Raw genomic sequence first — 15,866 nt, 5'->3', positions numbered from 1 at the left:
ATGGCTTGGGCCACAGGCCCAGCGCTCTCCAGGGTAGACAGTAACAGAACATTCAATCACAACAGAAATTCGCATCACCAACAGCTCCTGCAAATATAGCAGGAACAGCCGGCTGGCAGGGTGAGCGTTTGCCTCGGCATAGCACAGCCGTGTTTGCTGTTTCGGGGGAAGCACCAGACAAAATATTGGCGAGGCTCTCCCCAGTCAGACAAGCAGTGGCTGCTTCTTGGAAAGACAGAATGTTTTAAAAGATGCCCCCCCCCAAAAAAAAACACACACCATGAAATGTGTGTTTAATTAACAGCGAAACCTCCAGCAGATATTAAGAGCAGAAACCAGGCATCAATCAAGAAACACAAATAAGGAATTAAAGAGCAAAATAATTCAACACAATAAATACGGCCTAACATTCAGTAATATATTTTTACATCACACGAGGGCAGGGAGAGAAATGTTCAACAAGGGTATGGCCTCTGAAGAATAAAAGGATCTTTGTTGCAGACTCCTGTTCAGGTCTACTCTCAAGTGAGGGAGTAACTTCGTTCAGTGAGGAAATGTACAGTACTGCTATATTCTGTCTTGGTCAGATTCCTTTGCTCAGTTCTGGGCACCCCAGTTTAAGAAGGATATTGAGAAGCTAGGAGGTTTGCAGAGAAGGGTGACCAGGGTGATCAAGGGCCTGGAAACCAAGTCTTATGAGGAACGGTTGAGGGAATTGGGCATGTTTCGCTTGCCGTTCATATATGTGTTTGTGAGGTGTTAGCACCATGCTCCTTCTAGGGTAGTTGCTCCACCTTTGGTCCCCGCTTTGCACTCAGCTCTCACCTGCGGCTCATATAAGCTGTCAGCATGAAACATTGGCCATACCCCAGAAACAGCGTCAATTGGCCAGCTAAACCAGGTGAGGGTAGCCAATAGGTCTCAAACCCTCAGTGAGTTAGGGACTTCCTTTGCATGCGAAGACATGTTCTGGTGGATTGAACAGACAAAACCAATAGTGGGTCCATACTGTCACAAGGGCAGTTTTGGGACTTGTCAACCTGGGAAGGTAGCCTATCTAGGAGAAGGAAGACTGATCCTAAACTTCTGCTTCCTTATGGGATATCTGGGAGAAGAAAAGGCTAAGGCGTAAACCCTACACAAATCCGAAGTGAAGTCCCTAAGATGGTTGGATGGTGCCTTGTACTCCTCCTTCCAGCAACTCCTGCAGCCAAGCTGGTGCCAAATGTCTTGTTCTGCTTTCTTTTGGACCATATCAGCAAGGCCAAGAGGGGAGATTCTTGCCATCTGGGCAGCCCAGGATCTCCATATACACTGCCCAGACTTGCGCCCTGGGGAGGTCACTTTGGTGCTGCTAATGCAGCAGTGACTTCACCCCCGGAAGCACACTCCCTTGTCTCTCAAGACAGAAGGATGCTAATGATAGATAGATAGATAGATAGATAGATAGATAGATAGATAGATAGATAGAGGAAGAGTTGTTGGGTAGCTCACTTTCCTTTTCACAAACTTAAAAAAAAATTCCTTGGAGAAAATGGTAGGGGGAGCTTGAATGTCATCAGTAATAATTAAATACACTGTTTCTATTGAAAATAGTTCTATGTGTGTTTGTGTATGCACACATTAAGGCTGTGGTTGTGATTTGGAGTAACCCCGAATAATGCTGATTTGGGTGCACAAACTCTGTTCGCCTTCATTCAGGCTAATGCAGCTCTGTGTGGAACCAGGGACAGAGTGGAGTTTCAGCCTTGCCTTGAGCTCCTGGTGGCTTCCCCATCAGAAATCGAGCATTGCTTGCTGGAATCATAGCTGGAGAAATAAGTTGGCTGGATCCTGTCCCGTCCCCCCCACTCCCACCCCCAAGCCTTCAGGGACAGGTTATTATGCTCATGAACTAGCTGCTAAGTAACCGCTGATGGGGAGGAGGGGGTCCTCTTAGCCCCCCCAGTTGCTTAGGTTAATAGGAAATCAAACGCTTTCCCAGAGGGGGGGGGGACTGGAAGGTGGGGGGAGAGAGATCTGCTTCCCATTTGCCAGTGGGTAACCCCTGGTTACAGGCAGCAGAGTCGCTGTCTCTAGGATGCCAGCCGGGCCCTGCGATTGGTGGAGAGGACCAGCCAGGCTCTCCTGCTCGCTGATGGGCCGCCCGTTGCCCTGGCAACAGCAGCATCCAGCTCCTCCTGTGTGTGAGAGAGGGATGTCTTGCTGTTCTGCAAACCTCTCCAAAGAGCCCTAGCAACTGCGATGTGCCTTCACCCGACAGTCAGGATCGTGTGGGGTGTGTCTCAGAGGACCCCCCACCCCGGGCTGAAATAAGCAGCACATGCAACAAGGAGTATATACCTACTCCCTTTCTGCAGGCTCTGTGGCATGGCTGGGGGGCCTGTGGGGGGCTTCCATGTGCTTTTATTTGGTTATTTACTATATATATATATTCTAAGGAGCTACGTACATGGTGCTCCCACACACATGCTGCATTTTATCTTCAGCACAACCCTATGAGGTAGGCGAGGCAGAAGGAGAGGGCGAGAGGGAGAGAGAGAGAGGCTGAAGGTCACCTAGTGAACTACATAGCTGAAGGTGGATGGGATTTAAACCTGGGTCTCCCTGGTTCTACATGCTAAGTCAACATCCTTCAACTTGCATGGTCCTCGGGATGTTTTGGACTCCCAGCTCCCTTCACCATCCCATGCTGCCTGGGGCTGATGTGAGTTGTATCCAACAGTCATGAACAGACTGGCAGCCCCATCACATTTTTCTTCTTTAATTTGTGGGTTAGCTTTTGTGAACTTGGGGGACAAGAGGTCCAAAGCACTGAGGAAACCCAATCCTGGGACTACAGGCTTCACGATTGAAAATCAAGCTGAAACCAAAGAATTGTAGGATTAGAAAGGACCCCAATAGTCATCTAGTCCAACCCCCTGCACTGCAGGAAATACAGCGAAAGAATCCCTGAAAGATGCCAATCCAACCTGTTTAAAAACCTCCAGTGAAGGAGATTACACCACCTTCCAAGGGAGTCTGTTCCACTGTCAAACAGCTCTTACCACCAGAGGGTTCTTCCTAAGGTTTCATCAGAATTTCCTTTCCTGTTATTTGAACCCATTGGTTCGGGTCATCCCCTCTGGATCAGCAGAAAGCAGCTTGCTCCATCTTCCTCAAGCCTTCTCTTCTCCAGGCTAAACATGCCCAACTCCCTCAACTGTTCCTCGTAAGGCTGTTTCCAGACCCTTTATTCCTGCATTACAGGGGTTTGGACTAGATTACCCTTTCCAACTCTACAATGATATTATCATCTTGCTCGCCCTCCTCTGCACAGAAAGCATCAGAAGCAGAACAGGAGTTGACTATTGCTTCATGCTGTTAGGAGAAGGAATTCTGACAGATGCATCTTTTCCTGCAGTGGAACTAGACTATGAGGATATACTCAAGTGTATGAAGATTAAAGTTCAATCCTCAGTAGAAACCCACGGACGATAATTCAATTTGCAGTGGGGGGTTGCAATTCGGAGGCAGGATTTGGCACAAAGGCCAGGTAGGGATTAGAGGCCAGATGCAAGGACCTGCACTTTGCAAGACCAGGATGAGGGTAGCTAATGCTGGCCCAGCCAAGTTAATCAGGGATAGCATTCAGCAAAGAGCTTCACTTATTTTCTGCCCAAGCCAGTCAGAATTGCATTCTTGTCTGTATGCCGCCGCCCCCCCCCCCCCTAATGCTAGCTCAAGCATCTCATAGGTGTCTGAGGAAAGACCTTTGTCCAAGGAAGTGGTCCAACAATTGTAGCAGGAGTTGAAACTCCACAGCTGAAAAGGGAGATGGAGGGGGGCTATTCTGAATGGCCAAGGGATACCTGGGCTTGGAGGACAGCAGCAGCAGCAGCACCCTGAATCAGATGCAAATACTCAAATGGAATGGATGGGCTGGTTGCCTGGTGAGGTTTTCACTTAGGGAGAAATCAATATAATCATCTATATTTCTATTGGATACCTTTCATAGTTTTGTGATCCAGTTATCCTACTACCTCCCCAGCTAGTTTCAGGCTTCTTCATCAGCCACCCCCCCAAAAAACTTCTTCCTTGCCATCAACCTAACAGTGAGAAGAGCTCCCTCACCAAGCCTGGCTGAGCAAGCCACTCCCTCCTTATTTAGCTGTGGGATGACGATATCCTTTCCAAATGAAAAATCAGTTTCCTTTCACTGTCAGCTGAACAATGGTGCAAGGACCCCCTCTGCTGTACCACTCGGGAACAGCAACCCAGCGCTTGGAAAAACACGATTTCAACACAAGGGGAGTTGCTGAGCTGGACCAACCACAGCTCAGGGTGGTTGCCCTCCTCTCCTAACTTGCTTCAAAGGGAATTGCAAGAAGGAATGGTGAATGGAAAGAATATGGGGAGAAGAAGGGGGTGGGCGTCTCCCCTTCCCACAGCCTACTAAAAACTCACCTTTTACTAGAAGTCTTTGCCTGACCCACAACCTTCAACCCACCTGCAATTTCAGTGAAACCTACCCATATGTATTCAAAGAATAACATAATTCCTTCCAGTAGCACCTTAAAGACCAACTAAGTTAGTTCTTGGTATGAGCTTTCGTGTGCATGCACACTTCTTCAGATACCAAAGAATAACATGTTAGAGTTTGAAGGGAGTCAAAGGGTCATCTATCCCAAACTCCTGCAATGCAGGAATAGCATTCACCAAATGCTACTCTCTCCTCTCTTGGCCTTCTAAATAACCCTACACAATGTTTGCTTACTTTTACAACTCAACACCAATCAAAGGGTGACACTGTGGTCTAAACCACAGAGCCGAGGGTTTGCCGATTGGAAGGTCAGCGGTTCAAATCCCCGCGACGGGGAGCTCCAACAGGGTGAGCTCCCGTTGTTCGGTCCCAGCTCCTGCCCACCTAGCAGTTCGAAAGCACCTCAAAATGCAAGTAGATAAATAGGTACCGCTCCGGTGGGAAGGTAAACAGCGTTTCCGTGCACTGCTCTGGTTCGCCAGAAGCGGCTTAGTCATGCTGGCCACATGACCCAGAAGCTGTACACTGGCTCCCTCGGCCAGTAAAGCGAGATTAGCGCTGCAACCCCAGAGTCGTCCACGACTGGACCTAATGGTCAGGGGGCCCTTTACCTTTACCTTACCAATCAAAGAGGGGACCAGGCAGCTGTGTTTCCAAAAGCATCTAAGTGCTTCACGTTAAGACTTGGAAGGACAAGGAGACAGTTCCTAAATGTTTCTTTGTGTCTTTATACAGCATATTAAAATAAATATCATTCACATGATTGGTTTGAATCCTTTGGATATACAGATCAAAATACCGTGGCCACGTCATTACATTCCAAACTGCAAGAGTAAATCCTACAGCAGTTTACCCCATAAAAGCGTATGCATTTCCCCGAACACTATTAGAAGCCACCACAAAGTCTCCAAATGAGAATTTTCTTCTCTTCAGATGCATCCTTTATCAAAACAAAGAGGTTTGTTAAGTGCCCAAGTTGTGGAGCAGCGTTTTTGGGCCCAAGTGCAGGGGACACCCCAATGAAAGAGTCAGCAGAATCTCTATGAAAGAAAGGTAAGGTAGACCTGAAATCCCTCCCTCCCCCACCCAGAGGGAGAATTTCAAGCTACAGAGATGACACCTGCTAACTGAAGCACCATGCTCAATACGCTGACTCTCATAAATATCATCCACTTCTCACAGTACAATTAGGTGTGGGAAATTAAACCCACTTGCACTTTGATCCAAATAAAACAGCTGAGGCAACCAATTCCATGCCAACAATAGTTGGATGATAGGGGTATGATTTCTAAGGCAAAGTAAAGCACGTTTTAAAGGTTTTATTATTATTGGAACTGGCATCTGGAGTCTTGCTCCCCAGCACTGTGTAGGGGGTTGGTTGGTTGGCAACACTCCAAATCCTTCTCAAATTGTTTGTTATGTTCTCTGGGTGATTACAGTGAGGCATGTAGGAAAGCAGAGATCTCTCCAAGCTTGGCCCTGGTGGGAACCCGTATCAGCCTTCATGAGGGATGCTTTTTGTACCTCTTGAAGCCAGAGCCTTTGGGGAGGACACGCTTCTCCTAGCCGGTTCTGTCTGCTCCAGGAGAAAGTCCCCCAGGAGTGGCAAGCCCAAAGTGACACCTGGCCATGCCAGCTTCTCCTCCTCCTTGCTCACTTGAAGCTGACCAGGAGGATCAGAGCTGACAAGAAAGTGATGGCGGCCAGCAACTCCTGCAGGTGCTCCCGCCGCCACATGTTTTCCATCTCGGCCTTGCGCTTCTGCATCTCCCGTCGTCTCTCGCGGATGAAGCGCTCACGCTCCAGCTGCTCCCCATAGTGGGCCTGGTAGAACTTGTCAAAATCGAATATGGGCTTGTTGTTGGGCCACGTGGAGGCAAAGGGCTGCGTCCTGGTGGCTGAAGAGGTGGTGGTGGAGGAGGAGGACCCTGCTGTCTTGCCCGAGGGCTTCCCGGCGGTGCGCAGGTCCTCCCTGCTGAGGAGGCCGCGGTCGTACTTCCTTCGGAGGGCGACGCTGCCCAGCACCAGGTAGGCCTCGTTGACGAGGGTGAAGCGCCGCGCCGCCTCCTCGCTGCCGGCGTTGCGGTCCGGGTGGTACAGAAAAGACTGCTTGTAGTATGCCGTCTTGATCTGCGCCTGCGTGGCCCCCGAGGGGACCCCCAGCAGGTCGTACAAGTCCTGTGGACCGGAGCCTGGCCGGCCTGTGCCGCCCCCGGATTCGGTCCCCGAAAGGCCCGCCGTCTGGGGCGGGCGGGAGAGCACCGCCCTGGGCGCCCACAGCAGTGGGGCCGCCGTCCCCTTGTTCAGGCCCCTTAACAAGGCCATGGGATGCCGCCGGCTTCAGCGGCCCAACCAGGCCGCCCTTCCACGACTGACCTCCGCCATCTTGGCTCGCTTCCGAGGTAAGGAGCCGGCCGGCTAGTGACGTCACAGGGCCAGGACCCAATTGGGAGGCAGTTCCTTGCTGATAAACGGGTAGCCGTGGTTGCTGTTGGGCGGGATGCAGACGGACGCGTTCCTCTGCCAATAGCAGGAAAGAACGCATCACGGGCGAGGGCGGGCAAATGGCGTCATAAGACGACGCATTTGCCCGCACAGCTGCTCCATGGAAGAGGAGGAGCGCGCAGAGTGATGGCGTTTTGGCACTCGATTGGAGAGATGCGTGGCTCAGCTATTCGCCAATGGGAAGTGGTGCGGGGGAAGGCCAGTGAGTGTTATTGGAGGGCTGTGGCGGAGGGAGGGGACGCTGGGCTACACTGCAGGGCTGTTGTAAGCTCCTCTCAGCCCACACCATAGTGGGAAACGAACTGGACTACACTGCGGGGCTGTTAGAAACCATCTTCTTTCCAAGCATCAGCCCTCATATGTTCCTGAGAATATCGTAGCTGCACTGGACTCCTCTGCAGGGCTGTTGTAAATTCAGGTCAGAAGTGATCTGGTTATAGATAAATTCTCTCACAAACTCCAAGTTTCAAACAAAACATTTTCAAAGTTATGGTTCTCCCTCTTCTTTCTCAATCCTGAAGCCATTTTGACTCTCCCAATAACCTCAAATATTCCTCTGCAGTAAGGGAGGTAAATGGGGAAAGCTTTCCCATTGTCTTTTTACTTACAGATGCTTCAAATCCTGTCAAGGGTGTACTTGTGTATGAATAGGGTGAGCCTGTGACCTGGATTCAGGAACTAAAGTATTTACTGTAGCAGGGAGTTCTGTGGGCTCAAGTTGGATCATCAAACAAAAAGTTCCGGCCAAGATAATGACGCAAAATAGCAGCCAGGAGGCTGATCTTTATTGTTTCAGCAAGACTTCAAACTACAACATAAAGGAAGCAGAGAGAAGCCCTGAACAAAGATGCTTCTCATTTTAAAAGTTCCTCATAGTTACCCACAACACCCTTGGAAAAACATCATGCACTTGTCATAAATCAGGTGTAGCATCTGAACTGAAACTTGAGTGTCAGACCTGCCCTGTCAGTCAAATTTACTCTACATTCCTGTTTCCAGGTACAAAAAAAAAAAGGATTTACATCTTCCTGTTTTCTCCCAGTTGAGTCAAGTACACCTCTTTGTCTTTACTTAGACCCCCAATCCACTGAAGCAGGACGGTCATTGTCTTTGCAATGACTACCAGTCTGGTGCTCTGGAGCAGGATGCCAGGGTTTATCACCCAGGTAGTATTGTCATTGGGTACGTGGTCCTATTCTTATGGCTGACCTTACCCATAGATCAAGCCCCTCCTCTGGTAGGCCTCCCTTCTCTGAGCAAGACAATGTTGAAATTGTAAGAATCCGCCACAGGATTGATTTTATATGGATTTCTAAACGTACATGCTTAGAAAAAGTCTAAAAGCTAAACTAGACACACTAATAACCAGCGGGGGTTCTCTGCAACCCCAGCTGAGCCCTTGTTAGGGGGTGCTATTGTATAAGCATATCAAAGTTGCTGTCAAAATGGACTCTTCTGATTGGTTGCCGATTTGACAGCTATTTGAATGATCGTTCTTGATTGGCTAGGCATCTTGTGGATAGTTCTTGATTGGCTAGGCATCTTGCAGATTATTCCCCAATGAATGAGTATGGCAACTGGTCTAGCCTTATGTCCAGTATACCTGAAGGAGCGTCTCCACCCCCATCATTCTGCCCGGACGCTGAGGTCCAGCGCCGAGGGCCTTCTGGCGGTTCCCTCATTGCAAGAAGCAAAGCTACAGGGAACCAGGCAGAGGGCCTTCTCAGTAGTGGCGCCCGCCCTGTGGAACGCCCTTCCAGCAGATGTCAAAGTGATAAACAACTACCTGACATTCAGGAGACATCTTAAGGCAGCCCTGTTCAGGGAAGTTTTTAACGTGTGATATTTTATTGTATTTTGGGTTTTTATGGAAGCCGCCCAGAGTGGCTGGGGAGGCCCAGCCAGATGGGCGGGGTATAAATAATAAATTATTATTATTATTATTATTATTATTATGTATGAACACACCCTGGATGTGAAGGGTAAGGAAATGAAGGGAGCAGACCAGTCAAAGTCTGGTGACCCCTGCCATGGGAACAGGTCTGTGCCTCCCCCATTCTGATTCCGGTAACATTACCATCACAAAAAAATGGCCAAGCTACCCAGGTAATGGAATCAGTGACCACCATCAGGTATCCTGGCAGACAGGATTTCTGCTGTAGACTGCCTCCTATGATGTATGTGTGATGCTTTTAGGTTGGTCTTTGGCTAAGGGGTTGGGCAATGTCAAAAGTCTTTAAAGGTTCCTGCACACTTTGTTCTGGGTCTCTCCCTCCTTGCATGGAGGGAAGAGAACTCTGTTGCAACAGAAAATAAACATATGCCTTGATTTCCACTGGGACCTGCCTCCATCCATTCTTCTCTGACCAATCATGGACTTAGGGGACTCAGAGTCCCATGGGAGTTGGTCAGCAAAAGCCAAACCCCAATGTTTACATCAACGTATACTGCATGGCTGTCGCAAGCTACTCTCCCTCTACCTCAGTCTCACCTCCCACCCTGCACCATTAACCACAGACTGGGGGTGCTTCCAGACACCAGCTTGACACTGCAACCAAGTCATTGGAAACAACTATTTTAAGTTTACTTGCTGGATTTCCCCTGGAAAGGATAAATCCAGATTAAATGGGGATGCATGTGATCTATCCAGGCTGACATTTTGATGCCGATAATCTTGTGTCTGTGAGGAGCACCAATACCACTGTAAAGCCCCACCTGGAAGCACCCTACTTTGCAGGGCTGTTGTCAGTCGCCATGCACTGCCACAAAATGGCATAATAACAGCAGTCTGCACTGCAGGGATGTTGTAAATGGGTCCCTGCCAGAACACCCTGCGATATCCATATAATATAGAGCACCGGTTCCAAAAGTGGACAGTACTGCCCCCCCCGGGGGGGGGGAAACATAATTACCTGAGAGGGGCGCCAAGAGGAAAGAGGGAAGCTAGAAATGAAAATTACTTTGAAAAGTTGGTATCACTGGATCCAGTTCATCAATTTTGTTGAATTAATGAAACTAAATGCTTTTAATCTGATGTGCAATTAATTGTTACTCATTTGAATTTTACTGTGTTATTACCTTCCTTAGTAGGCCATGCAAACTGCTATTCTGAAAAATGCTTTTTATAGGGTAGGGGGCCCTGGGAATGAGTTTTTGGAACAATGGGGGCGGTAACCCCCCAAAAAAGTTTGGGAACCACTGATATAGAGACTGGATTAAACTGCAGGATTGTTGCAGGTTACTCTCCCCCTTTAGCCTTACCTACAGAACTATCCATGGGCCACAGTACAGTGTTGTCATAGCTTGACTCTCTCACTCATGAAAAATGTGGGGACAAACCACTGACTATATTATAGGGCCACCGTAAGCCACTCCCAGAAATACATGTTAGGGTGTGAAACCTAAGACGCTGGCAAGTTAGCAATGTCATGTAACTTTAAGTAGTCAAGCTCGTTAAGTTGTTAAGTTGCTCAGTATATAAAGAGTGTTTGTTTTCTCTGTGTGGGGCGTGAAGCAAAAATGTCCGAAAGCTCCGGAGGTGTTTCTGTTATCTTTCTGCAATAAACCTGTCTTTGGAAAGACAGGCTTCCCTGTGTCGTTATTTCTTTGCTGCTGAGACTCTGAAGCCTGTACTGCAACAAGAATCTCTGCACTGGACTTAATTAATACTCTGCAAAGAGAGCTGTTGCTGGTGGCACAGCGGAAGCGTTTACTGGACCAGTACACAAACTCTCTTAGGTTATGGATCCTTCTACGTTTCTACAGCTGTATTGTGTGCAGAGAAAGTGAAAGCAGCTTTCGGATGAGAGAAGACCGGCTTGGTCGTAAATCCAGCTCTTAAAGGAACTGAGAGGCTGGAGGCGTCTGAAAAGTGAGTAAGACAAATCCCAAGGGGAAAGAGAAGAAAGGGCACACAGAGGGAGTAGCAGCAGACCCCAAGAATGGCAGTGGAAAATTTCCAGGTTCCCTTTACAAAGTTGAACTCTGCTAATTACGTGCAGTGGTCTAAGAGGGCTCAAGTCTGGTTGGAAGCCAAAGAAGTGTGGGCTGACTATGTCCAGAGGCGAAAGCCGTTTGTGGCTGTTGCAGCAGATGCCACAGCAGAGCAACAGGCTGCTGCACATGCCCAGAACAGGGAACATGATAAAATGGACACTAAAGCTAGATGCATGTTGATGGTATCGATAGACGATTCCCAATTACCTCATGTGGAAAATTTAAGGTCTGCATTTGAAATTTGGGAAGCTCTTAGGCGAATTCACCATAGAGCCACGCCCGGAGAGAAGGTGAACATTATACGTGCTTTGTATGAGTTGAAATTGAAGCCAGGGGATAGTGTGGTTGAACACACGTCACAGATGACTGAGTATTTCAACCGACTGTCATCTTTAGGTGTGAATTTTCCTGAAAATATTAAAGTTTATACTCTGCTTAGCAGCCTGCATGCAGAGTTTGAAAACTTAGTACTAACTTTACAAGTTTTGCCAGAGGACCAGCTGAATATGAATTATGTGACTGGTAGATTGTGTGAACAAGAATATCAACATCATCAAAAACGTATTGATAATTCAAATACCCCAAGGGTTGGATGTTCAGATAATTCCCAGCGTGGGGAAACTAGCAGGCAGAGCTGTAAGGAAGCCTCAGAAGTGTCTGCTATGGCCAGCAAGTCATGTTTTCGATGTGGCAGCAGGTTTCATTTGATAGCAAAGTGTCCAGAAAAGCAACAGGAATTTCAACAGTCCAAGGCCAGTTTCCGGAGTTACAGAGGAAGACGACGTGAGAACTACAAAAATCAACGATCCAGAGGGGGAGCAGGTGCTGATAAGGGACTATCTGCAATGGCAGCACAACAGAGTCCTAAAAGGAGCCAACAAACCTTGAAGTGGATAATTGACAGTGGAGCAAGTCACAGTTTAGTTCCAGTGACATCTAGGGGCCGCTTGATGAACTGCAAGACATTGCCAGTTGCAAAAACCGTGACTATAGCAGACAATAGTAAACGAGAAATGAACCTTAAAGGCACAATTTATGTTAACTGTTTGCAAACTAACCTTCCTGTTTTTGTTCTTCCAGGAATGAAGAATGGACTTTTGAGTGTGTCATGCCTGGTAAAAAGTGGTTTTAAGGTTGAGTTTGAAAATGATGTGTGCACCATTTTGAAACAGGGAAAGGAGCTAGTTAAAATTCCCTGTGAGGATGGGCTTTTTGTTTTGGATGAAGAGCAGTTAGCAGCAGGTAGATGTTCAACAGGTGAAGCGCAAGCTAAGTGTGTAAATAAGGCTCCTCATACAGGTTGTGCACATCTACTACACAGAAGGTTAGCTCATATATGCTTTAAGTATGTAAGCAAGATGCCAGATTTAGCTGAGGAGTGTAACATTAAACCCTGTCCAAATTTTCTGGATTGTTGTGCTTGTAAACATGCTAAGGTTAAGACATGTAACTATCCTAGATCTGATAGAGTAAGCAAGAAACCCTTTGAACTTGTGCACACAGACGTGTGTGGCCCTATGCCAGTCAAATCGCTTGGAGGTGCGAGATTTATGCAAATTTTGGTGGATGACTTTTCAAGGGCTAGTTGGGTTTTCTTTCTGAAAGAAAAATCACAAGCAGCTTCCATCCTGATGGATTGGATTGAAGAAGTCGAATGTAAATTTGACACCAGGGTACGTAAAATACAATCAGATCGTGGTGGGGAATTTGTGAACCACACGCTGGAGACATGGTTAAAAAGGAAAGGTATAGTTCATAGACTTACCAATCCCTATTCACCACAGGAGAATGCAGTTGCCGAAAGAAAATTTCGAACATTACAGGAAGCCATTGCTGCTTTGCTGTTTGATTCTGGACTTCCACAGCGTTTTTGGGCTGAGGCTGCACTGTATGCGAATTATACTTTTAACAGAGTGTACAATAGCACAGTAGGCAACACTCCTTACTTCATGCTGTTTGGGAAAAAACCAAAAATTGATCATCTAAGAGTTTTTGGATGTCGTGCTTATGTGCTGGTGCCTAGGGCACAACGTAGGAAAGGCGATCCTAGGTCTAAAGAAATGTTTTTCTGTGGTTATCAAGCAAACACAAAAGGTTGGAGATTTGTGAATGTAGAAGGCAATCAAACGAAAATCACAATCAGCAGAAGTGCGGAATTTTGTGAACAGGATGGTTGGAATAAAATTCATGGAAATCCTGACATACTATTTGATGTGGTGAACAGTAACAATGAAACTCAGGCCCCAGGGCAGGTATTAGTTCCAGAACAGACTAAGGAATTTAAGTCTGAGGACGAGGGTGAGAAATCACCTAGTTCACCCAAGTCTGTAAAGTCAGAATCTTCTAGCTCTAAAAGTTCACCTGTACAGCAAGAGAGACGTGTAAAGTCAGAATCAGAAAGTTCTTCAACTACTAGTGACAAACAGGTGACGACTAGTGATTCTGGGTCAGAGGGGGAAACTGAAGGAACATCGCAGGAACTGTTAAGGCGTTCTAAGCGTACCAACAAAGGTAAACCTCCTGAAAGGTACCAAGCTATCAGTGTTTGGGCTGGTTTGGCAAATTGCGAACCTGAAAGTTTTGAGGAGGTTGAGCAATTACCCCAGGAGGAGGCCAGTAGATGGCGTGAGGCCATGCAAAAGGAGTTGAATTCTATGAAAGAACTGGGTGTGTTTTCCATCACCAAACTGCCAGAAGGTGCCAAGGCAGTAAGTTGTAGGTGGGTGTACAGGATAAAGACAACAGCGATGGGGAAACCAGAGTACAAAGCAAGACTTGTAGCTCGAGGTTTTACGCAAAGAAAGGGGTTACATTATTCCGAAGTCTATGCACCCACTTCAAGGAGTGAAACCCTACGGGCACTATTAGCAGTTGCTGCTCAGAAAGGGTTCAAAGTGAATCAATTTGATGTCTCTACAGCTTATCTTCATTCAGACTTGGCTGAAGAGCTCTATATGGAGCTACCGCCAGGATTGAAAGTTGGTAAATCAAATCAGGTATGGAAACTACATAAATCTATTTATGGACTCAAGCAATCTGCTCATAATTGGAATGAGTGTTTGAATGACGTTTTGGTAGGCATTGGTTTTAGCAGGAGCAAGGCTGACAATTGCTTATATTTCAGAAATTCAGGAGATGCTAAAGAATCTTTGCTTGTCTATGTAGATGACCTGATTTATACTTCAAAGACACAAGAACAAGTAAAAAAACTAGCCAAAGAGTTAAATAAGCACTTCAAAGTTAAGAATCTTGGTGATGTGAAGGTCTATCTTGGTGTTCAGATAGATAGGACCAAAAATGGCAGTTTTCTACTGAATCAAAAAGGCAAGATATTGCAAATGTTGAAAAAGTTTAACATGACAGAGTGTGCAGGTGTTAGAACACCAATGGAAATGGGTTTTGTAAAAATGAGTTCAAGGATAGTGCTGAATTCAAGCGTGCTGAAATCTTTCAGTCAGCACTGGGAAGCTTACTTCATCTTTCGCAATGGAGTAGACCAGATATTGCTTACGCTGTTAACTTACTCAGCAGAGAAGCTTCGAAACCTAGTGTAAATGCATGGAAAGGAATTCAAAGAGTGTTAAGATATTTACAATACACCAAAGATTTTTGCCTTGAATTGTCTTCGGAAGGACAAGCACAGATTACTTGTTGGGCAGATAGTGATTGGGCAAATTTAAAGGATAGAAAATCAGTGTCTGGCTGTGTAATAAAATTTGGTAACTCTCTGATTGGGTGGAGATCCAAGAAACAGAATCTGATTGCTTTGTCGTCAACAGAAGCTGAGTTCTGTGCCTTATCTGAGTTATGTAGAGATCTAGAATTTTACAAATGCTTGGCACAAGAGATGTATGAAAAGGCCATCACTCCAATCACTGTATGGGGTGATAATCAACCATGTCTTAAGTTAGCACAAAATGGGCAGTTTAAAGGTCGTACAAAACATTTGGATATCCGCTTTCAAAATGTTTGTCAAACGGTAAAAGCAGGAATTGTTAAATTAAATTACTGTCCCAGTCATGAAAATCAAGCTGATGGTTTTACAAAACCGCTTGGGTTTCAGCGGCATGAAAACTTTTGTGAAGAAATGGGTCTGAAGTAATTTTGTTTTTTGTATTGCCAGCGAGAGGGGGTGTTAGGGTGTGAAACCTAAGACGCTGGCAAGTTAGCAATGTCATGTAACTTTAAGTAGTCAAGTTCGTTAAGTTGTTAAGTTGCTCAGTATATAAAGAGTGTTTGTTTTCTCTGTGTGGGGCGTGAAGCAAAAATGTCCGAAAGCTCCGGAGGTGTTTCTGTTATCTTTCTGCAATAAACCTGTCTTTGGAAAGACAGGCTTCCCTGTGTCGTTATTTCTTTGCTGCTGAGACTCTGAAGCCTGTACTGCAACAAGAATCTCTGCACTGGACTTAATTAATACTCTGCAAAGAGAGCTGTTGCTGGTGGCACAGCGGAAGCGTTTACTGGACCAGTACACAAACTCTCTTAATACACACATTCTTGTAATGTCAGGCACACAGAAGCAAAGGCTTCTTTCACTCTAAGAGGCAATCCCCATAACTCTACAGGAGATGCAAGGCAGGGAGAGAACAAATTAGCCAGGAGTTTGGGAATGCAGCCTGCTGAAATAAAAACCTTTTAGACATGAAGCCTAAAATTTGGGGGTTTGCTTAAATGAACGTGTTGTGAGATTGTTAGTTACACTAGCCTGCAGAAGGAGTTGTCAGGGAACTGCCTTGATATATCAAGTCAGACTATTAGGCCCATCTAACTCAGTACTGCCTACACTGATTGGCAGCAGCTCCCCAGGGTTTCAGGAAGGAGTTTCTCTCAACCCTGCCTGGAG

General features: G+C 46.6%; 1 protein-coding gene across 1 annotated transcript; it reads right to left on the bottom strand.

Moving 5' to 3' along the window:
* Nucleotides 1–5,230: 5,230 nt before the first annotated feature.
* On the bottom strand, nucleotides 5,231–6,958 carry DNAJC30 (DnaJ heat shock protein family (Hsp40) member C30). Its single transcript, XM_081172295.1, has one exon. The coding sequence runs from the start codon at nucleotides 6,845–6,847 to the stop codon at nucleotides 6,176–6,178; it is 672 nt and encodes a 223-aa protein (XP_081028421.1). The 5' UTR covers nucleotides 6,848–6,958; the 3' UTR covers nucleotides 5,231–6,175.
* Between the last annotated feature and the right edge of the window lie 8,908 nt (nucleotides 6,959–15,866).

Source organism: Podarcis bocagei, assembly GCF_964188305.1.
Source record: "Podarcis bocagei genome assembly, chromosome: 15".
NCBI classification, from domain to species: domain Eukaryota; kingdom Metazoa; phylum Chordata; class Lepidosauria; order Squamata; family Lacertidae; genus Podarcis; species Podarcis bocagei.
This window is presented reverse-complemented; position numbering and strand designations above follow the sequence as displayed.

Excerpts from the sequence above, each read along its gene's own strand:
- DNAJC30 (XM_081172295.1), bottom strand. The coding sequence starts at position 6,847 with ATGGCCTTGTTAAGGGGCCTGAACAAGGGGACGGCGGCCCCACTGCTG.